Source organism: Anguilla anguilla, chromosome 9 (assembly GCF_013347855.1).
Source record: "Anguilla anguilla isolate fAngAng1 chromosome 9, fAngAng1.pri, whole genome shotgun sequence".
NCBI classification, from domain to species: Eukaryota; Metazoa; Chordata; class Actinopteri; order Anguilliformes; family Anguillidae; genus Anguilla; species Anguilla anguilla.
Window position 1 is genome coordinate 11,201,268 of NC_049209.1, and position 27,768 is coordinate 11,229,035.

General features: G+C 38.7%; 1 protein-coding gene across 1 annotated transcript; it reads right to left on the reverse strand.

Moving 5' to 3' along the window:
• Positions 1-1,718: 1,718 nt before the first annotated feature.
• arhgap20b (Rho GTPase activating protein 20b) lies at positions 1,719-22,017 on the reverse strand. The gene is made up of 15 exons (XM_035432358.1): positions 21,643-22,017; positions 17,147-17,229; positions 14,894-15,058; positions 14,485-14,634; positions 14,116-14,157; positions 13,842-13,926; positions 13,600-13,677; positions 13,192-13,258; positions 12,087-12,269; positions 9,935-10,107; positions 8,680-8,841; positions 7,649-7,758; positions 6,922-7,111; positions 6,127-6,241; positions 1,719-6,035 (listed from the first exon to the last, which is right to left on the reverse strand). The coding sequence occupies exons 1-15, from the start codon at positions 21,721-21,723 to the stop codon at positions 4,468-4,470; spliced, it is 3,252 nt and encodes a 1,083-aa protein (XP_035288249.1). The 5' UTR covers positions 21,724-22,017; the 3' UTR covers positions 1,719-4,467.
• Between the last annotated feature and the right edge of the window lie 5,751 nt (positions 22,018-27,768).

Below are 27,768 nucleotides of genomic sequence, written 5' to 3' on the forward strand. Positions count from 1 at the left end.
CCGTCTGGACATTTAGCTACATCAGCCAATAAAAGCATAGGATACACACACAGATTTGACATACAGTATATACAGTGCACATGTTTACAAGAAAACTTCACCAGTAGTTCTTCTAGTTACTTGTTAAATTATTAATTATTGCCAACAAAATTGAAACTATAGCTTTTTGCAAATGTATAATGTTTGCGAAAAACTAATTTATATTTCTGAAATCCAAATATACACCCACACTTTAGACAGTTTAGCTTTTGGAGTTCAACGTTAGCTACCTTGCTAATGAGTCGACAGACACAGTGTATAATGTCAGTACAGACAGCTCCGAAATTAAGCATCAAAATCTATGTTGCGATTTGGTCTGGTAGGTAACATTGCCGGTCGTATGGAAACCGGCGCAAGATAATAACTTTGCACCAAGTATATCGATTTTTTTAACGTGAGAACGGTCAAATTCACCGCTGTGTTGTTTCTACTGTGAGCTGTTTTTCAACTCGGCTACTGTAGCTAGCCTACAATTCCACTGCCACATTTCTAACTTAATGTTAGGTAGCCCTATAGATCCTTTACCAACATACAAACAATTGGTAGTCTGTTATGTGCACAATGTCCCTATTTAAAAAATATGTCAGTTTCATTTATTTGTCAGACATGGTAAAGGAAAAATGATTGAATCCATCGCTATGTGTTTCTTTCAGCTAGAATGTATGTGTTTGTATGTATTTATGTGTATGCATTTCTCTCTCATAGTCTACATTTATTTGCATTACTATTATCAACAAACATAGTACAAAAAGAAAATATTGGGTAGCATTGCTATGGAATACTGCTTGTTTAATTTGTGTGAGCTAAGATAGGTAATACTGTTTGTTGTAACTTGGCCTGACTTTGACATGAATGCTTTTAATGGCAGGCCTAGATTTTGCAAGTTTGAATGAATGACTCACAGACAATGTTTTGTATGCTTGGGCAACCTGGGGTTTTTGTACATTGAAGGCCATGTTAGGTCCAAGAAACTGTCAGTAAGTCCAGCCTGTAGAGTTTATGCTGCAAAAAAATGTAGACCTTTGGAAATGAATGCTTAACACTGCAATCCACCAACCCCTGCTTAGAGACGGTTGCTATACAGTATTTCCTCTGACATCTAGGTAACCACTTGCCTACAATTCACTGGTAAACGGAACCATATCAATTTCTGATAATAATACAGATAGAGCTAACACTCTTGTCAGGAAAATATGTTAGTCGAGTTTACTTCTCCGTGTATAGTAAAAGTTTTTGCATTAATTAGCAGTTAGCATGAGAACCATGTGGCTTTACAACAACAGTAATTAGCATATTCTGTTTTCAGAAGTCCTTTTGAAATAAGGGTTTAAGTGCTTTATTTCCAAAATATTTCTTCCTGGTGGGAAATGCCCCCGGACCCCCGCTAGCATTTACATTTACGCATTCAGTTTCGAAATCATTCCTACACCCCCGCATTGAAAACGTGTTTTTCTTCAGATAATCAATATACAGTATGAATATGAATAGCCTACTGAAAGCAATCAATCACTGACAATAGAATGATTAAACAATTAATATTTGATTTCTCTATGATTTTAGTAATGCAATTTAATGTTGCAAAAAAGTAATGCAATGCAATTCAACACTGTAAAAAAGTGAAATTATCATTAGTATTCTAATTAATAATTAGTTGAAGTAGTTTAAACAGGCTCTGAAACTAATGCAAATCAAAAGTGGTTTATTCACCGAGGTACAAGTTTATATGAAACAAAATAAACTGCTACAGTAGAAACAAACATGATTACCATTACCCAAGGATGACAACAGCAGTCTTAACATGCGGTATTCTAAGGTCTGGAACAGAACGTCCAATAGCCGATCCATACTTGTAGTGCTCTCACATACAGGCCTATTGGTAACGTTAGCTACTTTGCTAGTTATAGTAGTTACCTAACTTCATGTACCTAGCTATTCCAGTCTAGCAAGGCCAACTAAGGAAAACTTAAAATAAAATTAAAAATTAAAAAAGAGTGAAAAACGAATTAGAAACTCATTTCAATATTGCAATTCAACTGTATGGAGAGAGATTAGTCTCGATATTATTGAAAATGCATGTGTCACGATCCATAATGAAGAGAAGTCACAATTCTGTTTTCCAATCCAAAAACAAATATCTTTCAACTTATGTCTTGTAAATTGTCATTTAAACAAAATGTGCACTGGTTTGTACAAATGCATACATATTAGTGAATACATATTTTCCCGTTTGCACAAATTCCTCATACCTTGTGCATGAAAACCTAAATTTTTAAAATTTATTTTGTGACTTTTCTCTCGCAGTTTGCCCACTCCGATCTGGCTCCAATCCACAAACAAGCTACCGATCCACACACAGCTACCGATCCATACACAAAGAGTGTTACATGTTGTAGTCCTAAAACACAGAAGTGGGTTTGCATTTTTGAGCCAGGGTTCCCTTGGCAGATTTATCTGGTAATGCACAAGTCCTCCACCACAGAAGAAGACAACCAGCTATTTGTGTGTGCATCGGAATATTTGTGTTCGGATCACAGTGCACAAACTGCGAGAGTAAAAAGGAATCTCACAGACTTACATCACTGAATGCACACGTTTCTTGATCTGCTAATGCAGATTCAACACGTCACAAGCAAATTATACATTTGAGAATGTCAAAGTATGAGGTATTTGTGCCAAAGGGAAAATATGTATTCACAAATATGCATGCATTTGTATCATGTACAAATCAGTGCACATTCATTTAAATGACCATTGACAAGACAAGCTGAGAGATATGTGTTTGCAGACAGTGAAACACATTTGTGACTTGACTCTTATTTATGGATCATGATACATGCATTTGTCAATAAATTCAGACTGATCTGTCTCCGTACAACTGCGCCCCCTTGCTGGCTATCTTGTAAAATTATTAGATTTAAAATGCTTCATAAATTACATCAGTTACTTTCATATAGCAATGCCCAACTGTTGATACCAAGGAGGCTAAATACAGTTTAATACCACAGAAGTGGGCTGTGTCTGTGACACCGGAAGTTGGTACCAGGAAAGCCATTTTCCCTATCCATGTTTTGGTAATAACAATCATAGAAAAACAACATGCCACACCAGCTTTTTACCTCCAAGACATTGTTACAACAGTGAAGAAGTACTGAATGGTGAAAACAACCTCCAAAGTGGCATCATTTTTGACACAAGACCATAGTTCGTTTTTTTGTCTTATGAGAAACTACATATGCATACAAGGAGCATTCTACCCCTTACAGTAGTAGTTAGCTGTCCCTGATAGTAACTGCACTCCTCGACATGCCCTGAATTATGGGTTTCACCCCTGTTAATGCTCTTGCTGTCATGCTTTTAAAAAAAAAAGTTATTGTAATAGCCATAGCATTAGCTAGCTAGATTAGGACATGGCTTGGCTGAAATGCAAGAAAGGGAAGTTGTTGCATGGAAATGTAGTCCACTTGCATACTATGGGCAGTAAAGATGTTTAATTCAGTGAAAATAAAAACTACCAAATGACTGACATGACTATTAGACGACCTGCTTGTTTTGTATTGTGGTGAACTCATAGGCGTAATGAAGACACGTTACTTGTATTTATGGACTTTGTAAATGGCAATGGCAAATAACAGGGACAATTGCACTTCCTGGTAACAGAAGACACACCCACTTTTGTTGTCTATGAAGCTGTAGAAGCAGAAAACTTTGAGGAGATGTGATGGGTAGTGAATAATTTCATGTATGAATGGTAGAGGCGGATTGCTTCTCTAGTTTTTTTTTATAACAGCTGTATCTTTGCATGGAGTTTACTAAATGCATACTGTAACAGACCCTGATGAATGGACAGAGGATACTGAAGCCTGGAGGTAATGACATAATTTGCCACCGGAGTCCCTGTTTCAACATCCTAATGTAATGTAGTATTCATCTTGATATAACTTTGTGGAAAACTGCAAAAATGTGAATGGTTAATCAACGCTCTTAAATGGATAATAGGTGAGTAAATGCTCTGCCTCTTTTTAAAAAGATGGATAAATGGCGTTTACCTGTGTTTACTCTCCACTACAGCCCTGGTTTGCATAGCACACCATAATATAATTTTTTGTGAGTTTGTGCTCTTGAAAATTAACTTGTGACAGAATTACAGACAACTGAAATAGTCAAACAAAGGTGGCACAAAGGTGGCATTTGCATTAATTATTCTGTTTCTGCTTCACTCATAATCTGACATTATAAACAAATGCTTCACAATTCCTTAATGGATTAGTTTTCGTACACCTCATTGAATACTGTAATGTTTTCATTGAATGTTTTCTACTTAAATCAGTAAAAACTCAGTCACAATGTCAGTACAGTCAGACAAATACTCTTCTTCATATGGTACTTTTACAAAACCATACTTTAGTTCCCCTATAAGTCCCTTGTTTGTCATTCTAATTTGATTCTTGCCAGCTCTTTTTCCACAGCTTTTGCATCTGTAAGGCAGTTCTTACTTTCGCTGTGGCTGAAATATTCCTTCACTGTATTTCGGACAGCTGCCGGCAGTCTTATTGTAATTGTGTGACGTATGGAGTTAGGAGCCTTACTGTGGGTTTTGGATGTCGTTGGCAAGGAAGAACCGCACTCAGTTAAATGTTCAGGCGTTGGGTCTCCCTCACAATCAATTTTCCCCTGCTTACACTGCTCCTTAGAGCGTTCAGGCTGCCTGGTCACAACTGACTGCAAAACCAAAGGAATATCCTGGCCATAAAACACAGACTGGGGTATTTGAACCTGTACGGCTGGACATTTTGCCCCTGAGCCATTTGAAGGTCCCGCATCTGCATTGAACACCTTCATGGAAAAGTCATGCCCTTCTGTGATTTGGGAGGCTTGCTTTTTCTCCACCATTGTGTTGGAGCCCATGTAGAATGTGATTTTGGTCCTCTTTATGGTCTCCTTCTTGGGCTCCAAGCTGTTAGATTTACAGGGCCTTGTCAGCTGTATGTGTCTGATGGACATCTCCTTGCTTTGACATTTTTGCTCAGATGTTTCAGACAGTTTATTGGGCAGGTGCATCTGGACTTCTGTTGCCTCAGATTGACTGTCATTCACCTCCTCTATGGTAGGCTGAGATCTAGGATTCTCATTCTCATGCAGCTCAGCCCAGTGGCTCTCAAGACAGCTGGGCTGCCTGCGACCAGACTCTGCATATGGACTGCTGTTACCATCAAGAGCTTCAACGCCAAATGTGCTGTTTTCCTCATCCTTTTCATTATATTCATCACACCAGCCTAAATCCCAAGGCTCGCGTTCCGTGAAGGCTGGTAATGTCCTGTTCCAGTCCATGGAGTACCCGCCTGCTTCGTCAGGGGTCAAGGGTCTGATTTTTGCAGAGGGTCCCAACAAAAAGGGCATGGAGGTTGAGTTGGCAGAACTGAACACAGAGTCTGAGCAGTATGAGAAGGCACTGTCCAGAGAGCTCAAAGAAGAAGCTGACGGCGAGGTGGCTGTGGAGGACAAGCTGGAAAAGCTAGACCTGTTGGACAGGCTTGGCCCGTGGGTGGAATGCTTGAACCTGGAAGGGATCTGAGGCGACCTCCAGAAAGTGTATTTGGACCTGCCGCCCCTGGTGGTCTCAACGCTCAGCTTGTGCCTGTGCTGGGTCCCATCAACCCTACCACGCATCACAGCGGCGTCGCAGCTAGACTGGCGGGCGACAGGGATGTGGAGCTGTGGAAGGAGCGGAGAACCCTGGCAGACGCTAGGCTCCGAGGAGCAGCGGTCCCGGGAGGACTCGATGCCCTGTATCCCAGTCAGGGAGCTGACGGAGCTACTGGAGAAGGAGGATATGTCATCCACGTGCCCACGGCCATAGATACCGTCTTTGATCAGGTTTAGCTTTTTAAATGGGTCCATCTCATCCACCTGGCCCTTCTCAGTATGGTTTAATCCTCTCAGCCTCTCCTGCTCTGAATCAAACTCATCTGAGGAGTACAGTTGATGGAAGGAATCATCTGAAAAGCAGACAGATACACCAGGTCAAACAGTGCCAAAAGTTGAGATGCTGTAAAGCTTGTTTTCCATTATTATAAATGCAGAATGTACCTATGGAATCCTCAACAGCTCCTTCACCACTGTTTAGATGAGTAAACAGAGATTCGATGTCATTGCCAAAAATGGAGGGCGAGTTTTCAATTAGGAACTGGATTAGACCGGCAACCTAGTTCGAAACAAAAAGAAGACCATCAGTAATGCTGCCCCAAAATCAACATGGATAATGCTGACCAAACAAAAAAACATTCCTTAGTATGGAATGAAGCTATAAAAACTTAATGCTATTTATGGCAGCATTCAGTGTAGTCAGTATTGGTGCTCACAGAAATTCAGATGTGCTGAACTGTTTATGGCGATGCATCTGTATTTCAGTGCACGTTTCCAGTGAAATCCCCAACACGCCCTACTGCAATTAATTTACAAGTTCCCCGGCTCTGCAGAGCATTCTGCTTTTCTCCAGGGACTGTTTACTATCTCCGGAATTCAGTTCCTCACTTGATTAAACTCTGCAAAGTACGGTAACACTGGTGGGAAAACTCAAGCATGCATCTCTAAAACAACAAAGAAACCAAACACAGTGGAGGATTCTGGAGGAAGCATTTCCCTATCTGAATTTCATTTATCTTACATTATGCAGCATTCATTTAGCAGAATCCAAACAGGCTTGTGATTATCAATTGTGCCAAGCCTGACAAACAATATATCCAGACCAGCGAGTGAAGACAAATCTTCATAAAAGCACAAATGTGAGTTAACTATGCTAACCAAAAACGAAAGTGGCATATTATTTTCAGCAGCACCAAAGACAGTCCTGAATTGTGGAAAGGGAGGTCTGGTCAGCTGTACCTTTTGTATGGATTTGCTCTCTTCCTCGGGCCCTGTGGGTACAGGAAGCCATAGCATGTTGGGGGCGATGCAGAGGGCCAAGTTAAAAGCGTTCATCTGGTTTTCCTCTGACTTCTCTTGTATGGTGTAAAGGAGACCAAAGAGGTGGCGCAGCAGGGTGACATTGGCATCAGGGAGCTCATCCAACAGCCTGTCAGTGACAGCAAGGCGTTAAATTACATACCCTCACTTTAATGTTAGCATAGTATTCACCACTGCATTAACGTATTCTACTTCAATAAGTATGTGGATACAAATGCTTATATCTGGAAACAGAATGTATGTGTGTTAAATGAGGACCATGTACGTATGAGGGATATATACTCCTTTTTGTTCTGTAATAACTCAATGTGTGCCCTCCTGTCATATATTTTGATGGAAAATCCAACAAAAAATATAGCAACAAAAATACCCACAATTTTAATAAAACATTATTCACAATTATTATAATGATAAATAATAATAAAAAATATTGAGAATGGGTAACTTGTTACATATTATGCAATTAAAAAACTGGGGGGACAGGCCGAGACAGAAGTTGAAAGTTGTGAAAATAAGGACTGTATGAAAATGCCATCTTAGAAAGGTGGTTGACAAATTTAATCCTTATCAATTTAACTTTAACATAATATTAAGGGAACTTTTAGTCGTCTGCACTAAACGTTTTGCTTGAGAGAACATTCCGCACCTTGTTATTTCTTTAATCTTCTCATCTGTATTATCAATTTCCATAACCTCCATCCATTTGGAATACAGTTCCGTGGTCAGAATACTTCCTGGGAGGTTGCGCAAAAAATCCTATAGATTAAAAACAATGTTGGCTGAAAACAATGTTTACATGATTTTCATGTATAACATCCTAAATGGGAAGAATATGATGTACTGAGAGAAATATTCAGTTTATTTTGTCAATGTACAGCTTGGCAGCTCACTTTCTAATCAAGTCTCCTAAATAGGGGATGCCAGGTGGCCCATCTAAATTATGACACTGTTCCATTGCATGGATGGGCCCTGTGGTCGGGCATTGAATCCGGACTGTGCCAGGACCAACTGTGGCAGGCAGCCTGCACAATGATGCATAATTGCCTCTGGTGTTGCCCGGGGATAGAGAAGGTTTGAGCCACTCAAGAAGGTACCTCATTGCTCATCAGTAATTCCCACTGGTGAATTTGGCTCCTGAAAGTTATCCCATTAACATTACATTACATTACAGGCATTTAGCAGACGCTCTTATCCAGAGCGACTTACACAACTTACATAGCATTTTTACATTGTATCCATTTATACAGCTGGATATATACTGAAGCAATGCAGGTTAAGTACCTTGCTCAAGGGTACAACGGCAGTGTCCTTACCCGGGAATCGAACCTGCGACCTTTCGGTTACAAGCGCAGTTCCTTACCCACTGTGCCACACTCCGTCCATTAAGACATACGTGGAGTGTCTTCATGTGACTTGTGTCTGTGAGCTGCCTTGTGAACTGTTTTATGATAAGCACCACCTGACATCATGTGCATGGGAGGAAAGAACTACGGATGCAAGAATTACGGTATTGCAAGAACTATGGATGTGGACCAATAGGTGTGGCTACACTGTTAGAAGGACACAGCTGTGATGCAACACCAGGTCTACTTGGCAAGAACACAACAAAACACAGCAGTGTCATTTGACATAATCCAAAAATGTAAATACAAAAGAGAGATTTTCCAAAAGCCTTACAGTGACTACAGAGGCGGCCACAAACACAGACTCCCCGTCCAAATGAACTGCATCTCCTGCATTCAGCCTCTCCTTCAGTTCTTTACACGTCTTGGCATTAGCAGAGCGTCTGAAAATCCCTCTTGTTGCTGGGCCTTCCTGGTACAGTAGAAACAGCATGTCCTTGAGAGAGAGTGGATAAGAAGTTAATAAACACAGTGCAATCTAAAGAATATAATGTATTCTGCTTTTTTTTTTTACTCTTTAAGGGTAAGACTACAATATGTTCCAGTCATATGTAATTAGAATTTTCTTAACCAAACATTATAATGCTGATGTAACAATCACTTCTAGTATTTGAAAACAATAGAATTATAGATTGCTGACTTAGAATTTTGAAAAAACTGTCCAAACAAACCTACTCTTCCAAGGGTTGATATTGGACTGGAATTTGTATTCTAAGGACAAGCTTTGTATTAAATTGAGATTGGGATTGATTGTGAGACATGGATTCATCTGATAACATCTGAGCATTGATTTTTTTAACCTCTTTGAATATTATTGATATTGATATTATTGAATATTATTGATATTCAGAACAAAGATTTGTGATGCAATGAGCTGCAACATTCTAAAACTCCACCTCCACCTCCTCTCTGCAACATTCCAAAACAGTTTAATCACATTGTGAATCTTTGGTCTGAACTGGGCTTATAAAAATATCTCTTTAGGAACTCATTCAAGGTGATTACATTCAAAATTCATGTTTTGCATATTTCTCCTTCATAATGTATAGTCAGCTTTTATACAGCACCCGAGGAGGGCATGACCACGCTGATTATGTGACTCACTCTCTAACCTCTACACCACCACACCACGCACACCTCAGTCAGGTTCCAAATCCATTACCCTTCTACAACTGTCAGTTAAATACAGTTGTTGCATTTTCATTGAAAAAAGTAGTGCTTGCATTTAATTGAGTGTCAAAATGTTAATTGATTAAAGGTGAATATGCAGAAAATTATCAACTATAATTATGTGAGAGACTAACAGTTCGGTCCCATGAACCACACATTTAATTAATGCTGGTCAGCACCCCAGGTTTCCTCATAACAAAAGGGAAGGGCCATGACCTCTGTGAACTGCGAAACAAAGAAGTTTGAGTCACATTTAAATTACACTCTTGCTGGGTATTAAAATTGGTGTTGCTCAAAAATATCAATGGAATTGCTGTGTGTCAAGTCAATAGTAGAATGAGAGACAGCATGCATCTCACCATTATTGGTTTAGGCAGGTTTCCGTTTTGACAGATTGAGGGCAGCGAGTGGCCAAATAACCTTTGGGGAGTGGTGGGAAAATCTGATTGGTTGCTGGACTGGCTGCCATTTCCTCGTCTCAGTGCCCAGTCTATTAGAGACTTCTTCCTCTTAAAATGTTTCTGAAAGGAATCTGAAAACAACATTTATGCAGTAAAGCACTTCAGATATTTACAGAAAATACATAAGTACATTTTTAAGATAAATGGTATAATTGTAACCCTTCTGTTCAGTTCAGGTCTAATTGACCTGTTTAAATGTTTAGTAAAAGATGAATGACAGTATTGAGAGATGTATTTCATAACCAGTAACCAGTAAACCAGTGTAAATATGGTTCTTGTTTTCTGTTTCTCTTGTTCCTCATCTGTATTATTTGCTTTATGTCTTTTAATCTATATGGTATCTTTGAATATATAAAGATGAAAAATAATTGAGAATGCCATTTTAAAACAATAAATATCAATAATCTCCTGCATGAAAACGATTCATTTAAAATTTTCACAGATAAACGTGATTTGTTTTCGTGAATTATTAAAAAAATATGATCTATTTTTATCTGTTATTTATTTATTAACCTTCACAAAAAATGAACACTTTCATTGTTATATGTGATCTAAAAAAATGAATGTAATGTAATCTAGCAGAGGTAAATGGCAACCAGTAACCATATAAAATAGATATTGTATATATTATTTGGAATTGAGATTAAAAAAATATATGCTTTGAGTATTTTTTGCATAAATGTTTTAAAATCCAGGTAAAGTCCACATTCTATTTGACCCAGGCTAACAGTTTCACATCTGCTAAAAGTAAACAGAACACAAAGAGTTAAAGAAGAATGTATTGCACACAACTGTTGTCTGTAGAAAATTCTCAATTTTCAATTATTCCATCCACATCTATTTTAAATTCAAGAGAATTTAATGTCACAACACATACACTTCACATACCAATTTAGTGTTTTTACTTTTTTATGATTTTCCACAAGCAAGACTAGCATATGCTTGAAAAAAGTCAAATTGACATAATTACAGGAAGGGTAACAGTGATAATGTTTGTGGAACTAACTGTACTAGCGTGACAGGAAGTTGTTTGCTATCTTCATTCTAAATTACGTCTTCCTTCAGGTTTAGATAATGCTTTCCATTTGAGAAAAACCAAACGTATGCATCTTTGAGGAAGGACATAAACTTCACCAGAATAATGCTGCAATATAATATAATATATATATAAAAAAATAAAAATATAATGTATATAGAAAGTTATACATAATAATTAAGCATTTCAAGTTATTTTGTTTTTTCTTGAAAGTTACTGATCCCAATTATTCATTTACTGCAATAAACAGAACTAAAAAATGTTCTCACATAAAATTGGCTTTCAAGCTAGATTTCTTCCAACTCAACTCTAATTTAATGTGCATATATTTACATATTGCTTGGTATCTGAAATTGTTTCAGATAGCTGATTGTGCCATAATGACATTTAATTAATTGTCTAGTTCACAAATATGCATTCAATTGGATTATTTTCAACATTGCATAGATCATCTGCTTCTATATTGAAATATGATTTAAGAAGATTAGTTTCTTCTGCAACATTTTGAAGTCTGGGGTGTTCTGTTTACTTACACTAACACCCAGCCAAGCTTATGCAATCATTGAAGTGTTAATTCAGAATCTGTAATTTAATTTTGCATGGATAGAAACTGATGCCTTGCACAAGCAGTATCCAGAGAAATATTACTCGTATTTTGTAATAAATCTCCTTTTCCAAAATGAGGCACTGCCACTTTCTGCCTGTCCTAGTCTCACTGTTGACAATGTTCATGAGGCTAATTAAAAAGCCACATTATGCAGCAGTATAACATTACAACCATGCACCTGCACCTATGAAATAAAAGATTTATTTGTATATGCTTTTTGTTAACATTTCCTGAACACCACATTTGCTTTTCCCATAATCCATGTGCGACTCAAGTGCCACTGGTTGGGAATCGCTCACTGGCACAGGTTGTGTTTTCACATGTCTGAAAACATTGGCAATTTAAGTAACCGAAATGCCGGGGCCCATTTTTTTTCAGGATAACAATTCGGCAACGGGTTAATGCACCTGCTCGGACGTGGCTGTGCACGGCTGCTTTAAGCCTGAGAATGAACTGGATGTGGCGTCCCTTGGGCAGCTGGTCCAAGTACAGCGTTCCGTCAGGGCTCAGGACATTATCGTTAGCTAAGTAGGACTGGCCTACCGCGTCCCGCAGGGAGTTCATTATGATGCTGAAGGGGTGCTCGTGTCCTGGAAAACAAAATTTGTGTGGAGCCCTAATTAGGCTGTGTCCCGGAGATATCCTCGCTTCACATTATGACAGCTCTGTGCATGCCAGCTCAAGAGAAACAACCATAAAATGGCAGGACAGGTGACCTTTCTAGACACTGTTCTGTGGGAAAGGATTGGCATTAAAGCATGAAAAATATTTTATAGTCTCTTCTCACTCAGAAATGTCCTTTCACTACTATCCCGACAAGCTCTATTAGTAGATAATGAGTTCCTCCTTGCATTACTCACCCATTATTTGAATGCTTTTTTTTAGGCAGCTGTATTCAGCAGCCAGTGAAGGACTGGAACAACATCATGCTTTCTATTGAAATACCATTAATTCTGCCTCTAACCTGAACCCTCTGATTCTTTTTTCATTATAAATGGCCATTGCCAAGAATCTAGGTTAATGCAAGTAATGACAGAATATAATTCAGGCTCTAGTTCTTATTTGATTATATTGCTTTGTTCAGATTAGTTTTGTGTCTCCTTAAAAACCTAATCTAATTTCAGACAGAACTGTGTGACCGTTCTTCAAATGTATTTCCATCAAGCTTTGCCTTAATTTTTTCAAGCAATGCTTTGAGACTATGTGGCTGTTCTCAGGGACATGAACACTCAGACATTCATCTCAGATGTGCATAAGCTTAAAATAATTTAACCTTAAATCCTCTTGGCTTTCAGGGTATATGCCTTTCTTCATGAGAACCTTGCCTGTTACAATATTAATTCCTAATGACCTCCAGATAAGGGCACTGGGAATTGAGGATTTGCAATGCTAAATACGTTATGTCCTGGGCTACTTGATAGAGACAGAGAAAGGCTGTAGATCATACAAAACAGTAGCTAGAAACAACGGAGGTACTTTACTACAGAGAAAAGGCCTGTCACATTCTCTCACCAATGAGTGGGTATGGCACTTCCTCTTTCCCTGAAATTACCCAGAGATGGTAGTCAGTCGGACTGCCCTGCGGGAAGAGGAAATGTCAATTATTTTCACAGGGGGAAAGGAACTGGGCAGTAACACAGCCAGGTCACAGATGTGCCAGAGGACAGGAAATTCCTTCTGGAAAACTTAAACAGTCACCAATGGTTCTATGTTCAGGAATGACAAATATCTTATTGAAAGTTTGCTGAGGACTGTTATGTATGACAGAAAGATCATCAAGGTCTAATTTGGCATGAGTTTGTTACACCGACAATTTTCATTGTGCTTTGAAATTTTTTTATAAGTTGAGTTTAAGCGAACAAAAATATATCCTTTAAAGTGGGATACAGAATTGATATAGCATTATGGCCAATTACTCACTGAAATTCCAAGCTGCTGGACAGTGGTCTGTATAACTTTCTCAGCAGCGTCATTGTTACACACTTGTACAGTCGTTGTCTGAGAGGAATTGTAAAAGAACAACAATGGAAAATAGAGGTGAATGAATCACAGAGGCAAGGAAAGATATTAATTTATTAATCAGTAAATGGAATAAAGCAATTACAATATGTCTGAAGTATTAATTCATATTTAGTATAAAAGCAGAAATAGATGTCACGTACTGATAAACTGTTTCCAGCACTCAGCACCATCATTTTCAAGGCAATTTTATGGGGATATTCATCCTCTTTTGATTTGGCGATGTGCCTGTGTGGAGACGTATCGAATGGACATATTATTTGTTGTTCTACACCACGTTAAAATGCTCTTTATTGACCCTTCATTCATAACAGTAAATCTAAACAGGTTGTGCAACAAACAAAAATGAAATAAAATATGAAATGCCAGCGCATTTAAATATGCCAACATGGAGACATTAATAATTTTCCTTCTTACCATTGCAAAGCAGAAAGCCACTTCTCCATTACTTCAGAGGAACTGAAAAGTGATAGGGTATTGCCTCATTAACTCATACTGATGTAAAATGTGATTTAATAGTTTAACAGTAGTTACATATCCACAATTGATTACCTGAAATAAAATACATTTTTTCAGTCTCTGTGATCGAATAATTGAATTTCCCAGATTACATGTACAGATGAGACATCTTTACTCAACTTTCAATTAACTTGTTAATTAACAATGCATTCAACTCAATAATCCACATGTTGACAAAAGACCGTATACTGAAATATTTATCTCATTGTCAGTTGTTCATTACTATTGCCCACATTTTTAAATTAGAATTTTTGGGTCAAATTGTACCTGAAAGTGACTACGCAGTTGGTGGTTGGCCAGCCAATGACAAACGAGTTCTTTGAATTCAGTTTTCTGTTGGTGACTTCCTCCACACAGAAAGCCAGCCACATCTCACACAGCCTCACTCGTTGCTTCAGCTTCAAACTGGAGGAAGACCTAAACCCAGACCATCCACAGGAAGTAATCAGCAATGCATCTGGGGACATGCTCTGAATCATTTTAATTAAAGAATGATGCTGGATGAGGTAGAGCACATGATGGTGACTATATGCAGTAGTATTAATACTTCACGGGAGGTTTTCTTTTCTAAGTGGCATAATAATTATGCTAATATTGATTTGTCAGTTGACTAACAAATCATGTCTTTAAAGCCTATAATTTAGCCTCTAAGGAAAGCATGTAGCCAAAAACTCACTTAGCCTTGGCAATGACGAGAGTGTCACTAAAGAGGAGTAGGTGTCTCTCCAGGGTCTTTAGTCCTGTGGTCAGGTGCACACACTCTTCTGTGATGAAGGATGAGGTCTCAGAGGCAAAGGCCTGGATGAGGCTGCTGTTCCTGGAAAGGTCCGGAACTCCATCCCTGTGTGTGGAAATCACATAATAGGCATTCAGTGCTCCTCTGCCATCTCATTCTGACTTTACCATCTGTCCCATTCTCCTGCCAAAATCCTTCCTTTGGGGCTAGGGCCCTTTTTATCACCATATTTTTAATTTAATTTCTTGTGGAGGTTGGTTTTTTGAACAGGCAGCTCTCTCAATTTTAACTAAAGCTTGCTCAAAAATAACAAAATTTCACCTGACATACAGAAGAAAAATGTAAACTTTTTAAACTTAGATTTATATTAATGGAGTTCTTTAGAAAATAAGAAGTGCAGCATAATGGCTATGGAAGTGGACTTGTAACATCTTGTAACCTGAAGGTAGTAAATTTGACACCCTGGTGGGGGAAAATTAACCTGAATTGCTTCAGTAAATACCAAGCTGTATAAATGGATACTATGTTAAAAAATGTGTGTAAGTATATCAGGATATAAGCCTGAGCTAATTGCCAATAATATAGTTTTACAAATATCCTCAGATTATAATTCTGTGGCCACTGGACTGATAAAGCAATTCAAGAAAAAGAGATGGTGATCAGAGGAGTATGCCAAAAGTTTTTTTTAAAATTTCCTTTCCAATAAATTAAATATAATAATTCTGAAGAACCACTTTTCCCTTAATCAAGCATAATCTTCTCGGGAGCTTAAATAATTTTTTTAGCTCTGAACAGACACTTAAATTCAACAGCTTAATGTCATAATGAATAGAAGCTATAAGCACACTTTGTAGATGGTGTTTAATTATTTTATGCGGAGCTCTGAGGCTTGAATCTGTAGCATATCACTTTTTCTGTTTCAAGTGCTTAGCAGTTTTATGGTCATCTGCCAGCTCTTTTAGTGCCTGAAGGCCCACTGCTGTGACTGCGTGCGTCAGTATGAAACCTCGCTAGGCATGGAAGAGAGCGTGCCTGACCACTCAGAATGAAGGGATTTATCCTTAAACTCTCGTAAACCTAGAAACAACCCCCCTCCCCTTTTTCTTTTTGGGTTGGGGCTAAGTTAAGAGTTAAGATGGCACAAAGCTTAGAATTCCATGGTCATATCTCACAGACGCTGTTTAGATTTCCCCCTCTCGTTATTTAGTTGCCGTTACCACGATGGAGCAACTCCACGGCCAAATAAAGGCAGGAATTTGATGGAGAACGCAACGTTACCGACCGCAGGGCTGTGCTGGGAAACGTCCCAGGGAGACAGTAAGCTTGAACAGAGCCTAGCGACCGGGGTAAAGTATCCAAAAGCTTAACCTGAACTTCAGCTCTGGGGCAGCGTGAACGTCAGTAGATTGCAGCTAACGCAAAGCATAGCCCTGCTCTGCATCCAACACCTCTACGGTCCGAAGCTTCTCTCTGCCCAGCTCTTTTATAACTTTGCGCCATGTTTGTCCTTCAAGATCTGCTCACATATCCCCCAATCTAGTATTCAAATCGCCTCCATAGAAAATTAATTCAGTGAAGCTCATTAATTGTAGCAATCCTGTCTTTTCATAATAAGGAAATCTTCCAGCAGTTGCACAGCTGTAAGGCAATGACATTAAGACAAGTTCCAGATTTAAGATCAGTTTAAGACAGAGCTGGCAGAACAAAAGTTCAAGTATTACATTTTTTTTTTATGAACTCCAAGCATCTTGCAGTGAAAATATGTTTGAAAATATTCTTCACTTTATTTTTATTGAATGTCCCTTTTATTGTAGGTTTCAGCATGACAAAGGGGACATCATTTTTGTAGAGGGACAAAAATGCATTGCAGGGATTTAGGGTTCTACTGTTAGATCCATATGCTTCCATATTCAATCCACTGTCGGCGAAATTACACTACATTTTATAATAAAAGGTGTTCATGACATTTAATCGAAGGATGCACACATCACCAGTGTATTCAGGATTGTGAACACAAGATCAATATAATTCCACAGAAAACAGGGGAGTTATATGTGGATCAGAGGAGGGATAATGTGGCCGAAAAAAAAAGTGATATACAAATTGTCAACCTTCAATGATACAAAGGGCAAACAAACATGGATAGATACAGCAGACACATGAATGCCAGAAGCACAGTATGTATAGACTGACCTGTTCTGAGACTTGGATTTGGTGAGAGCTTTCGTAATAGCCGTGGGCGTAGACCGTCGCCTCTGAACTGTTGTCTTCATTCTCTGTGGGGGTGGGTAGAAATAAACTGTCAAGGCCCTGTCCGTATCTGCAACATCTTTTATTAAAGTTGAACCTAAAGATCATAAAATGACGTCAGCACATCAGTCCACTGAGAAATATTTAGGTGTTTTTGGTAGGATAAAAGGCATCAGGTCACTGAGATAACAAAGCCCTCTCTACTACATGTTGTTCAACTACATGGCCAGTTGCTCAACTGTTTCCATGATGTGAGACTTAGAAAAAAAGCGGGAGCTTCTATTTCTTACCAAATGAGCTGCATCCCTTGTAGGGTTTCCTGCTTGGAATTTATAAGACAGGACGTGCTGGAAAAAGTCTGAGCCTGATTGACTTTAAGAGATAAGTCTGCTACAAAAACATTTGTCCTTGATGTTGAGCAGGTTTGTGGGTTTGACGTACTTCGCAGCCACAGTTTACTGAAGAGTGCTGGTTTGAAAAGCAGAGATTAAGAGTGCCAGAGATGAATGTGTACCTGGTGACATACAATTGACGCCTCTGAAATTTATATTTAGACAATTAAGAATGGGAATGAGGTGCACATGGTAGATGCAATATCTTGAGGAAACTGAAAACGTTTTGTCTGAAACCAAGAAAGTCTTGATTTCAGACTAACCCCCCAAAATCCAGGTATTGCATGGATTCACCTGTTTTACAACACCAAATTGTGTTTGAACCATGTTGTTAAATAGGCATTTATATATGAATCTGCTCACTGAAACCTATGCCTAACAGTCACTACAACACCCTGTTGGTTTGAAACATTTATTGGATGGATAAGATACTCTCACCGGCCACTTTATTAGGTACACCTATCTAGTACGAGGTAGGAGCCCCTTTTGTCTCCAGAACAACCTGAATTCTTCATGGCATGGATTTAAATGCCATGAGATTTAAGTCCAAGAGATATTAGTCCATATGCACTCAATCACATAATGCATATCCTGAAGATTTTTCAGCCTCACATTCATGCTGCAAACCTCCCATTCCACCTCATCCCAAAGATGTTTTATTGGATTGAGATCTAGGTACTGTGCAGGCCATTTGAGTTAACTGAAATCACTGTCATGTTCGTGGAACTAGCTTGAGATGATGTGTGCTTTGTGAAATGGCGCATTATCCTGCTGGAAGTATCCATTTGAAAAGAGTAGACTGTGGTCATTAAAGGGATTCACGTGGTCAGCAAAAATGCTTATGTATGTTGTGGCATTCAAATGATGCTCAGTTGGTATTAAGGGGCCTAATGCTTGCCAAAAAACATTCACCACTCCATTACACCGCCACCAGTAGCCTCTACTGTTGACACAATGCAGGATGGATCCATGGGTTCTGACCCTACCGTCTGGATGTCACAGCAGAAATCGAGATTCATCAGACCAGGCGATGTTTTTCCAATCTTAAGTTGTCCTGTTTTGGTGATTGCGTCCCCACTGCAGGCTCATCTTCCCATTCTTATCTGACAGGACTGGACCCCATCGTGGTCCTCTGCCATTGTAGCGAATCTGCTTCAAGGTTTGATGTGTTGTGCCGTCAGAGTGTTGTGCCATTCTGCACACCACTGTAGCAAACAGCTCTTATATGAGCATTTGTGGCCTTGCTCTTAGCTTAAACAAGTTTGCTGATTTTCTCATTGATAATTTGTTTGCAGCCACAGGACTGCAGCTCACTGGATGTTTTTTGTTCATCATACCATTCTAGAACATTCTTAATGCTAGAGACTGTAGTGCATGATAATCCCAGGAGGACAGCTGTTTCTGAGATGCTGGGACTGCCACATCTGGCACCAACAATTTTACCTAGGTCAAAGTCACTGAAATCATGCATCTTGCCCATTGTAATGCTTGATTGAACAAAAATGTTTTACTTCCTCACCATGTCTGTGTTTTATATATTGAGTTGCAACCACATGATTCACTGTTTGGAGGAGCAGGCCATTTGCGTCAATGAGCAGGTGTACCTAATAAAGTGGTGAGAGTATATATATATATATATATATATATATATATATTTTTTTTTTTTTTTTTAATTTTAGAAATTCTTCACCGCATTTTTCAAGGACAGGGAAAACATGTTAAAAATTTGTACAAGGGATAAAGCCATCTGTATCCTGGTTGCACTGTGCTGCTGTTTTTCAGGAAACCCTTCCTATCCTGGGCCCATTAGCTCAGGTGGAAAACAACAGCCAGCTGCTTATTGTCTCAAATAACCAAATAATTAATAAAAGAATGCAAGGGAATTTTTGGTGGCTCATTCACTTAAGGCACCGTTCATGCGGATTGGTGGGCCCCATGGACTGGCATTTGTTAAGTTACTTTTTTAAAGTTACTTTTCTAGGGCCCCACGGGCAGCCGCCATGGCGGTGCACAATTGGCTCTATAATCGCCCAGGTATCGGTGGGATTCAGTTAGCAAAGATGACGGTGTCTTATCATGGACCAGCGACCCTTGCTGGTTGATTTTGTGCCTGCAAGTCCACCTCTCAAGCACCTGCACAAGAACGGTCTTCCTCCAACTCATATCTGTGTGAGCCTAAGTTGTCAAACCACATAAGGATGAGAAGCAGCTGCTGAATCTATTGTGGAGGTTTGTAGCAATTAGCACTGATATGCAGTGATATGTATCTGTAATTAGGCATTCCAAGTAGGGCAGAAAAGGGGGAAAAGTTCAACAAGCTATATTGGTAAACACTTACCTGCATGGCAAATGTTGAATAAGCCAATAAACCATGATTACCATACACGCTGCCCTTGTGTGTGCTTACATTGAAAATGTACTCTAATTGCAGAGCTCTTGTTAATGCATGGCGAGTGTCATTTCCCAGCAGATGAGAATTTGACAGGCAGAAGACAAGCAGAAGAGAATTATATGTTCTGGATAATTAAAACTATATCAATTTTACATCTGGGAGAGATGATGACTGTAATTGCTATGCCTACTCAAGCTTGTTATTGTGGCCTGCTATGGCAACAGCCAAGAGGTCATTCAATCATACTTATGAACATCAACCCGCCTATTCCATAAAACAGGTTACAATTAACTGTACACAGAATGGCCCCATATCCCCCAATCATAACCGCAGAAAGGCATGTTCTCCTGAAGATGACGCCAATGCAATATTCTTAGGAATGTTATGTACTTATCCCTCTTTAGTTCCGTCATTTGTGTTTACTCAGTGATGGTCCTTGTTGCTATCACAAAACACAATATTATGTTTAACTTCTCCAACAAGTATTTTATCCCTATAATAAAAGAAAGAATGCTGCTTTCACAGATGAAAATGAAGAGCATTCTGTGGATATTAAAGGTAACATTTACGTGTATTCATGCCAGCTCTGAATTAGCTGGATTTACATTCCCAGAATGAATCCATAAAATATAATGGGGTAAATAGAATATTGTAATGAAATTGTGAGGCAGTGTAGATCAACTAGACAACTAAAATGATTTTTGGTATTAAATGAACTATGGACATTTAGATCTGTTGTTGCTCTGTTCTACCATGGCAAATGTTGTTCAGCTTCTAAGACTAAAGAGATATTAACATTTTATCTGTTAAATTCATCTTAAAAGTCCAAATGGCAGACTATGTTTTTATGCTAAGGTTGAAATAATTCTATAATAAGTATGAAATACCATTCATTTGTTACAATCTGCCAGGCAATCAATAAAATGTGCTTGCATTTCAACAGTCTGTTTACATAGACTGTTGTAAAAAGTCCATACACAAAGGAATCGGGGCATTATACATGCAAACAATTTTTTTAAAAGTGTTTCCTTGTGCTTTCTGAATTCTGAATAATAACAGAAAACCTGTTCTAACCACTGATTCTATCCTTAAGTTACTAGTGCTATCATTCCCAGCAATGGAAATAGTAAATAGTAGTGTCAACTTGATGATTCTAATTGTTCTGTAAAATAAATAAGACAAAGCATCATTCAGCAGATGCAACATTGACACATTCATTTGGTTGTTGCATATGTGTATGCAGACTTGTTGTACAGACAACACAGCCAAACAAGAACTGCACAGTTCGAGACAGTTTAAATGAAAACCTGCACTGTACCTCTCTAATACACTACAAAACATGAAATATTCTGCTGCCAAGCTGTATAGTTCATAGGGGTCAAAGTGACCTTCAGCCATTAAGGTGGAAACATACCATAAAATGACTATTTCCTATATTTTATTTCAAATGTATCTATTTCTCATAATCTATTTAATACAACCTTTTGAGATCACAGCGAAGCCCACCCAGTCGTTGATCGGGGTTCCACTTGCAGAAACTACATAAAACTATAGCTTATTTGCAGCTCGGCTTACTAATCTATCAGTTCTAATAGGAATAGTTTTACAGTATTAATTGCTGTGGGAATATGGTGCATTTTCTGGATTGTACTTGCCTTGTCCCTTTCCTCAATCCGTGACTTTACCTCAGTGGTGTCTTCTTCAGAGAAGGGCTTGCTGTTCTGTTGCGGAGTCATCTTAATATCCAGGAGAATAATCCTAAATGGTTTACCATTATGTTCCAGAAAGTGCTGACAACCAACTCCACAAGACAAATGGGTGAGAAAAAATGAAGGTTTTAGATTGATTTGACCCAGGAAAAGGGGTGAAAGACAGCTTTTTCTGGAGACATAATATGCAGTGATCTCTATTATGAATCTGTTGGTGTAGTGTTCTTAACCAGTGCCCAGACTGCATGTCTCTGAGAGCTCCCTGTGTTCAGCAGTGGGAGACTAGATCGAGCTGTGATCCTCCTCATTGACTAAATAAGGACATCCCAACCTGGTTCCTCTGCCCACTCCAGTCCCCCTGCCTCACAATGCTTAGAGAGACTTAGACAGCCAGTTCCCAGGGTCTTCTCTAAATATATTATGGCTCAACACAGTCCTGCTCCAGTGTTCACCACAGCCCCAATCCACTGGTGCTGATTTAGTATATATTAATCTCTGTTCCAAACCTCTGTGATACAGCCCTGGAGGATTTAGCTGGAATGTCAGGAATGCTTTTACATATTGGTTTGCGTAACACACAGCAATCCACCATTTTCATTATTGTATCCCTTGATTTGTAAACATCTGCCCAAAATGTATTGGGGTGTTTCAATCTGGAGCGAGTTGAGTCTGACCAGGAGGCGACATAGCTCAGGAGGTAAGAGCGGTTGTCTGGCAGTCGGAGGGTTGCCGGTTCGATCCCCACCCGGGGCGTGTCGAAGTGTCCCTGAGCAAGACACCTAACCCCTAACTGCTCTGGTGAATGCGAGGCATCAATTGTAAAGCGCTTTGGATAAAAGCGCTATATAAATGCAGTCCATTTACCATGACCAGCAGAAATATTTCCATTTTTATTTGAACTACAAATCCCATGCCTCTATGGTTAATTCTTTGCACACGAACAGCAAAGCAATAATGCGCAAAACTTTTCCGAGAAAAAACACAAACGTGCTTTTTATTGTAAATCAGGACAAAATGACAAATCTAGGCCAAAGGCTGGGCTCAGATACTTTTTCTTTGCACAATTCTCTTTCAGAGCATGTCAACTTCAGTTAAAAAGCATAAGGTTAACACAGGTTCATTCAATTGCGCTATTTTTGCTAAATATATATATATATGTGTGTCATTATGCAATTTAGCAATTATTGGTATATTGAATAATTTAGTCATTAAAACCATGCCATTAAGTTTTTCCAATACTCCATGCACATTAATAATATTCTTTTTACTTGGAAGTTTCCACTCAGGCAGCATGTAATACAAAGGCCTGGATTCAATCAACAATCAACATCTGTCTTTAACTTTGACTTGTAATTAAATTCATGTGTTTCCATTTTTCGCTGCAGATGCAGATTGGTGCAGCAAGAGTACAATCCTTTTCTGAGAGCTGTGCAGCTTGCACCCGCTGCGTATGGCTCACAGTTCCCAGCCGGTAGCAGATCGAGTTCGGAGCTTCCATCTTACTCTCACCAGAAGTACTCTTGAGTTACAATATGTTATTTTAGTGTTAGAGAAATATTATAATTAATATAAATTATTGCAACGATCAGTTCATTATTGTAAGTTCATTATTGAAATACTGACGTAAATTACAAATGTACAGCCGGTTCTTACATTTCAGCTTTGTTCTAACATGTCCACCATTCTTCTCATTGAGTGGCTGAGGTTTATTGGCCAGCTAACATTTGTTAATTACGACCATACTAAAAAGCAGGGCTTGATATTGCCACCTGCCAAATACGAGTAGAATTCATAAGTGTTGACTTGAATTTGACAGGTGATATTTTTGGTAGTATTTTCTATGAAAAGAATTATTGTAGGTATCTGAAATAGTTAAGACAATTTTTGGTGACTACATGATACAACAATTCCCATGAGCATTGGGTGCACACTGTGTGCTCATCCCATTGGCCATCCACTTCACACTCCACTGCGTGCCATGGGGTTCCTTGCCTCTGCGTCGATTGTTACGGACCATAGGTAGATGCATCGAACTTGAACAACGTATTTCACTTCGCATCTCTTTGTCTCCAATGAACGGCAGGAGAGTTCAATTAATATTTCGTGAGATATTGCCAAAAGTCTGTTTTCGCTATATGCAAGTGAATTTTTCTACCAGAAGTGTTTCTCGGCTATTGTGTGTGCATGTCAAGGAATCAAAATTAAAATATTGCTGGAGATAGATTCATCATTTTTTAATAGAAACAATGAACATCCATTGGCTATGATTGCACACCATGGTGCAGGGTACACCTAACAGTTTTAATAGCTTTAAAAGTTAACTCAAAGTAAGGCAATTCAATACAATTCCATGTTGTATGATACAATCATTCTTTCATTTATTTTTGCTTACATTTATGCTTTTTGTGACCTACCTATATCGGTAAAAATCATAAGACTGTACATTATTCTCCGGTTCCTGTCTAATGTCTGTTTGATCCAAACAGCTGTATCAGTCGATGTCACAAATCACCACGTTGCCTAAAGCTAAAGCTGAGTTAAATAAATGGACAACGATCCAGTCTGAGTTGAACAAATCCAGCCAAACGACTGGCATTCCATATGGCATTGACTGAAGTAATGCACTGTCATGGCTGGTTATGACAGGTGTTATGTCATGCTAATGACAGTTTAATGTTGGCTGAAAAGGTATACAGCTTTTGTTACCCACTCAGAGTGAATTTATTTTTCCTCACTCTGTAAGTGAAAGACAGAATATACTGAAGAAAATTGCGGTCCTAATAGAGTATGATGTCTCATCAGCAAGCTGAAGTGCTGCCGTAAGTACTCTTGAGATAGGTACTTAACCTGAATTATTTCAGTAAATGACTGTAAGTGTAAAAAAAACATGACCTAAAGTTTGATTAAACAAAAATTGAGGTTTAAAAAAGCTTTTTAGATATTTGTTTCCTCTAAGAATGCCTTATAACTCCTACCCCCTGTGAATTTTCCCTCACATAGAGCCCCGTCTCAACTATAATTAGACTTTTATAGCCACTCGGGCACTCTGGACATCTGCTGTCACTTTGTTTACTTACTTATAGTTTCAGACTGTGAAACAGTCCCACTAGCAACATCTGGCATACCGTTAATGCTGGGTATGATGTAATTTCCTTTCCCATTGTTACAGATCAGTTTCTTCCTTCTGTCTATGCAGCTGCACATATTCTTGTATGGTGGAAGAAATCCAAGGGCATAGCTTATGTATCGGTTTGTGATCTGCAATTCAGTGGAAAGCCTCGTTTCACCACTTAACTGAATTAAGTGTGAACAATTTGCATACATATTGCCCTGTGGGTTTTTATTTTCTAGAGATGCTAATGATTGGAGGCTCACCCTGCCCCCGTTAATGGCTCTCTGGAAAGGAAAATATGAAATGAATGAAAAAAGAATGAAGCACAAAGCAGACATAGAATATATTAACTGAGCATCTAACTCCATGTACACACTAAGGATTTTGTTACATGGCTTATTTTGCTATTCTTTATGCCATTTTTATCCTTTTTCCTGCCTATTACATCCTCATAAAACCCACAATACTTAACTTTTCCCATTGGTTTTTGCTAACTAGATAGTCTAAATATATCTAAAATGAGTTGACCTGTGTCAACTTTAGATAACTTAACATTTTCTGGTTAAACATTTAGGCAGATTAGCTGGACTGTTTAGACACCACATGCATCCTATAGAAACTTTAGCATCACAAAACGATTTACAAAAACCCCTCTTTATTTGGCCATTTTGTAATGTTCAATGACTGTTATGCAATGGCACCATACAATGTTACATAAATCTTTGGGAAAAATAATGCATATTAAGTAACCCTTGAAAAGCAATGAATAAATCATGCTGTGCCATTCTCCATCGACGTGGCATATTCTGACTGAGAGTATTTTAGTTATAGAAAAGCTTTTTAAGGATAAATCAATTTAGGGTAACCTAACTGATGTACTCAATATGTTTTCAGCAACGAGAATGGTTCAAACCATTTACAGAAAGGCACAAAGTCAGCAGGGTACTTGTCTAAATGTATCTGATATGCAGTGCTCATTTTCTGTTGCTGCAAATGAGTATGACTTTTCTTCCTGAATTTTATGCAATATAAAAGGACAAGTTGAGGTTTCCTATTCATAATAATATAAAATATTTCATTAAAAATCTCTGAGGGGGGGATGTTATAATTACATTTTAAAAATTAGATTCCTGTTCTGTAATTTGCTATTTCTTACTTTTTCTGCATAGGATAGATGAAAGGTCTTTACTCTTTGTCTTATGAAGACCTGGTAAGTCTGGTCTTGGTCTGCATTTCAGTCTTGGGGGGCGTTCTTGGGGGCTGAAGATATTTTCCAGTCTGGAGAATGGGCTGGGCATTGATCTTGAGGAGTTTGGCCTTGGTGTGGGTCTTGAGAGGCCTGGTCTTGACTCCAACTTTACTATTTAGAGTGACTTTCAAAACCGGGATACATGCAGTGGCGTTATTCCCACATTTGGAATTTGCTATACCTGGAGGATGCACAGCTTGCTTACAAAATGGCAACTTATTTATTTTACGCATATAAAATTGTGACGCACATGTTGTAGCCACTGGGCAGCAGTTAGGGTAGTGTAGTACAACGGTCGATTCCCAGGTAGGACACTGCAATTGTGGCCTTGAGCAGGGTACTTAACCTGAATTGATTCAGTATATATCTGGCTGTATAAATGGGTACTATAAAAATGCAACAATTCCCTCTGGGTCTATTAAAAATGCTTATAATGTAATGTAATATGTGAAGAATTTTAAAGGCTAGTCACAGGACTTTTTGAGAAGACAAAAACTGACTGACATGCTTCACTAAATACACCACATTTCCAAAAGTATGTGGGCACCTGAAAATCACACCCACATGTACTTGATGTTGAACATCTCTTTCCAAAACCCCCTTTGCTGCTGAAACAACCTCGACTCTTCTGGAAAGGCCTTCCAGTAAATTTTAGAACATGGCTGCGGGGATTTGCTTCCATTCAGCCACAAGTGCATTAGTGAGGCTGGGCACTGATGTTGAGCTTAAGGCCTGGCCTGCAGTCAGCATTTCAGTTCATCCTCAATATTTTCGATGGGGTAGAGGTCAGGACTCTGTGCAGGCCAGTCAAGTTCTTCCCCACCAAACTCAGCAAACTATTTCTCTTACTTTGTACACAAGGGCATTGTCATGCTGAAACAGGAAAGGGCCTTCCCCAAATGGATTTTTCTTTTTGACACCAGAGGCTTACTAAACTGTAATTCCTCGAGTAACCACTGGAGTTTGCTAACTTGTCAGAGAATGGCAATCCCTGGTCCCCTGGCTACCAGTGAAGAAGTGCACTTGTATATACGTCCATTTTGCGCGTGTATTTGATGTTTTTATTGGCTGATGTACCCAAATGTCCAATGGGGAGACATATCCTCTGGAGCATTTATGATGATGTAATCAGGCCGGAAAAAGAAGAAGAAGAAGAAGAAGAAGAAGAAGAAGATCCCCTAAGTTTGAGGCTTTATTGTCAATCAATCAATCAATCAATCAATCAATTTTTATTTGTATAGCGCTTTTAACAAAGAAGCTTTGTCACAAAGCAGCTTTACAGAGAACTGGCCCCCAAAGAGTAAGCCTAGGGTAGCTAACATTATTATGATATTATGGTAACTTAGCTGATTTTAACTAACATCATGATAGCTGATATTATAACATTAGTAAAAAGCAGCTTAGCAGCTAAGTTACATTACTTAAAGCAGCTAACATAAAAAAGGTTTGTTAAAAGCAGCATAGTTAAAAGCAGCTAGGCCTGTTATAATGTTAGTTAGCTAGCTAACACTGTTTCTTCAGATGAGTTGTGATATGTAACATTGCTAGCTATGTAGTTTCTACAAGCATGCTATGCCACAGTCAAAAGAAATTAGAGAAGAAATTAGAAAAAAAAGTTGGTGAAATGTATCAGTCTGGAAAGGGTTACAAAGCCATTTCTAAGGCTCGGGGACTCCACCATACCACAGTGAGAGCTATTATCTCCAAATGG

What these genes read in the sequence shown, in the direction of transcription:
- arhgap20b (XM_035432358.1), bottom strand. Translation starts at nt 21,723, where the DNA reads ATGACTCCGCAACAGAACAGCAAGCCCTTCTCTGAAGAAGACACCACT. An exon ending in CTCGTCATTGCCAAGGCTAA is followed by an intron (nt 14,635 to 14,893) that starts GTGAGTTTTTGG and finishes GTCTGGGTTTAG; the next exon opens with GTCTTCCTCCAGTTTGAAGC. An exon ending in ACCTGCCTAAACCAATAATG is followed by an intron (nt 8,842 to 9,934) that starts GTGAGATGCATG and finishes CTCTCTCTCAAG; the next exon opens with GACATGCTGTTTCTACTGTA.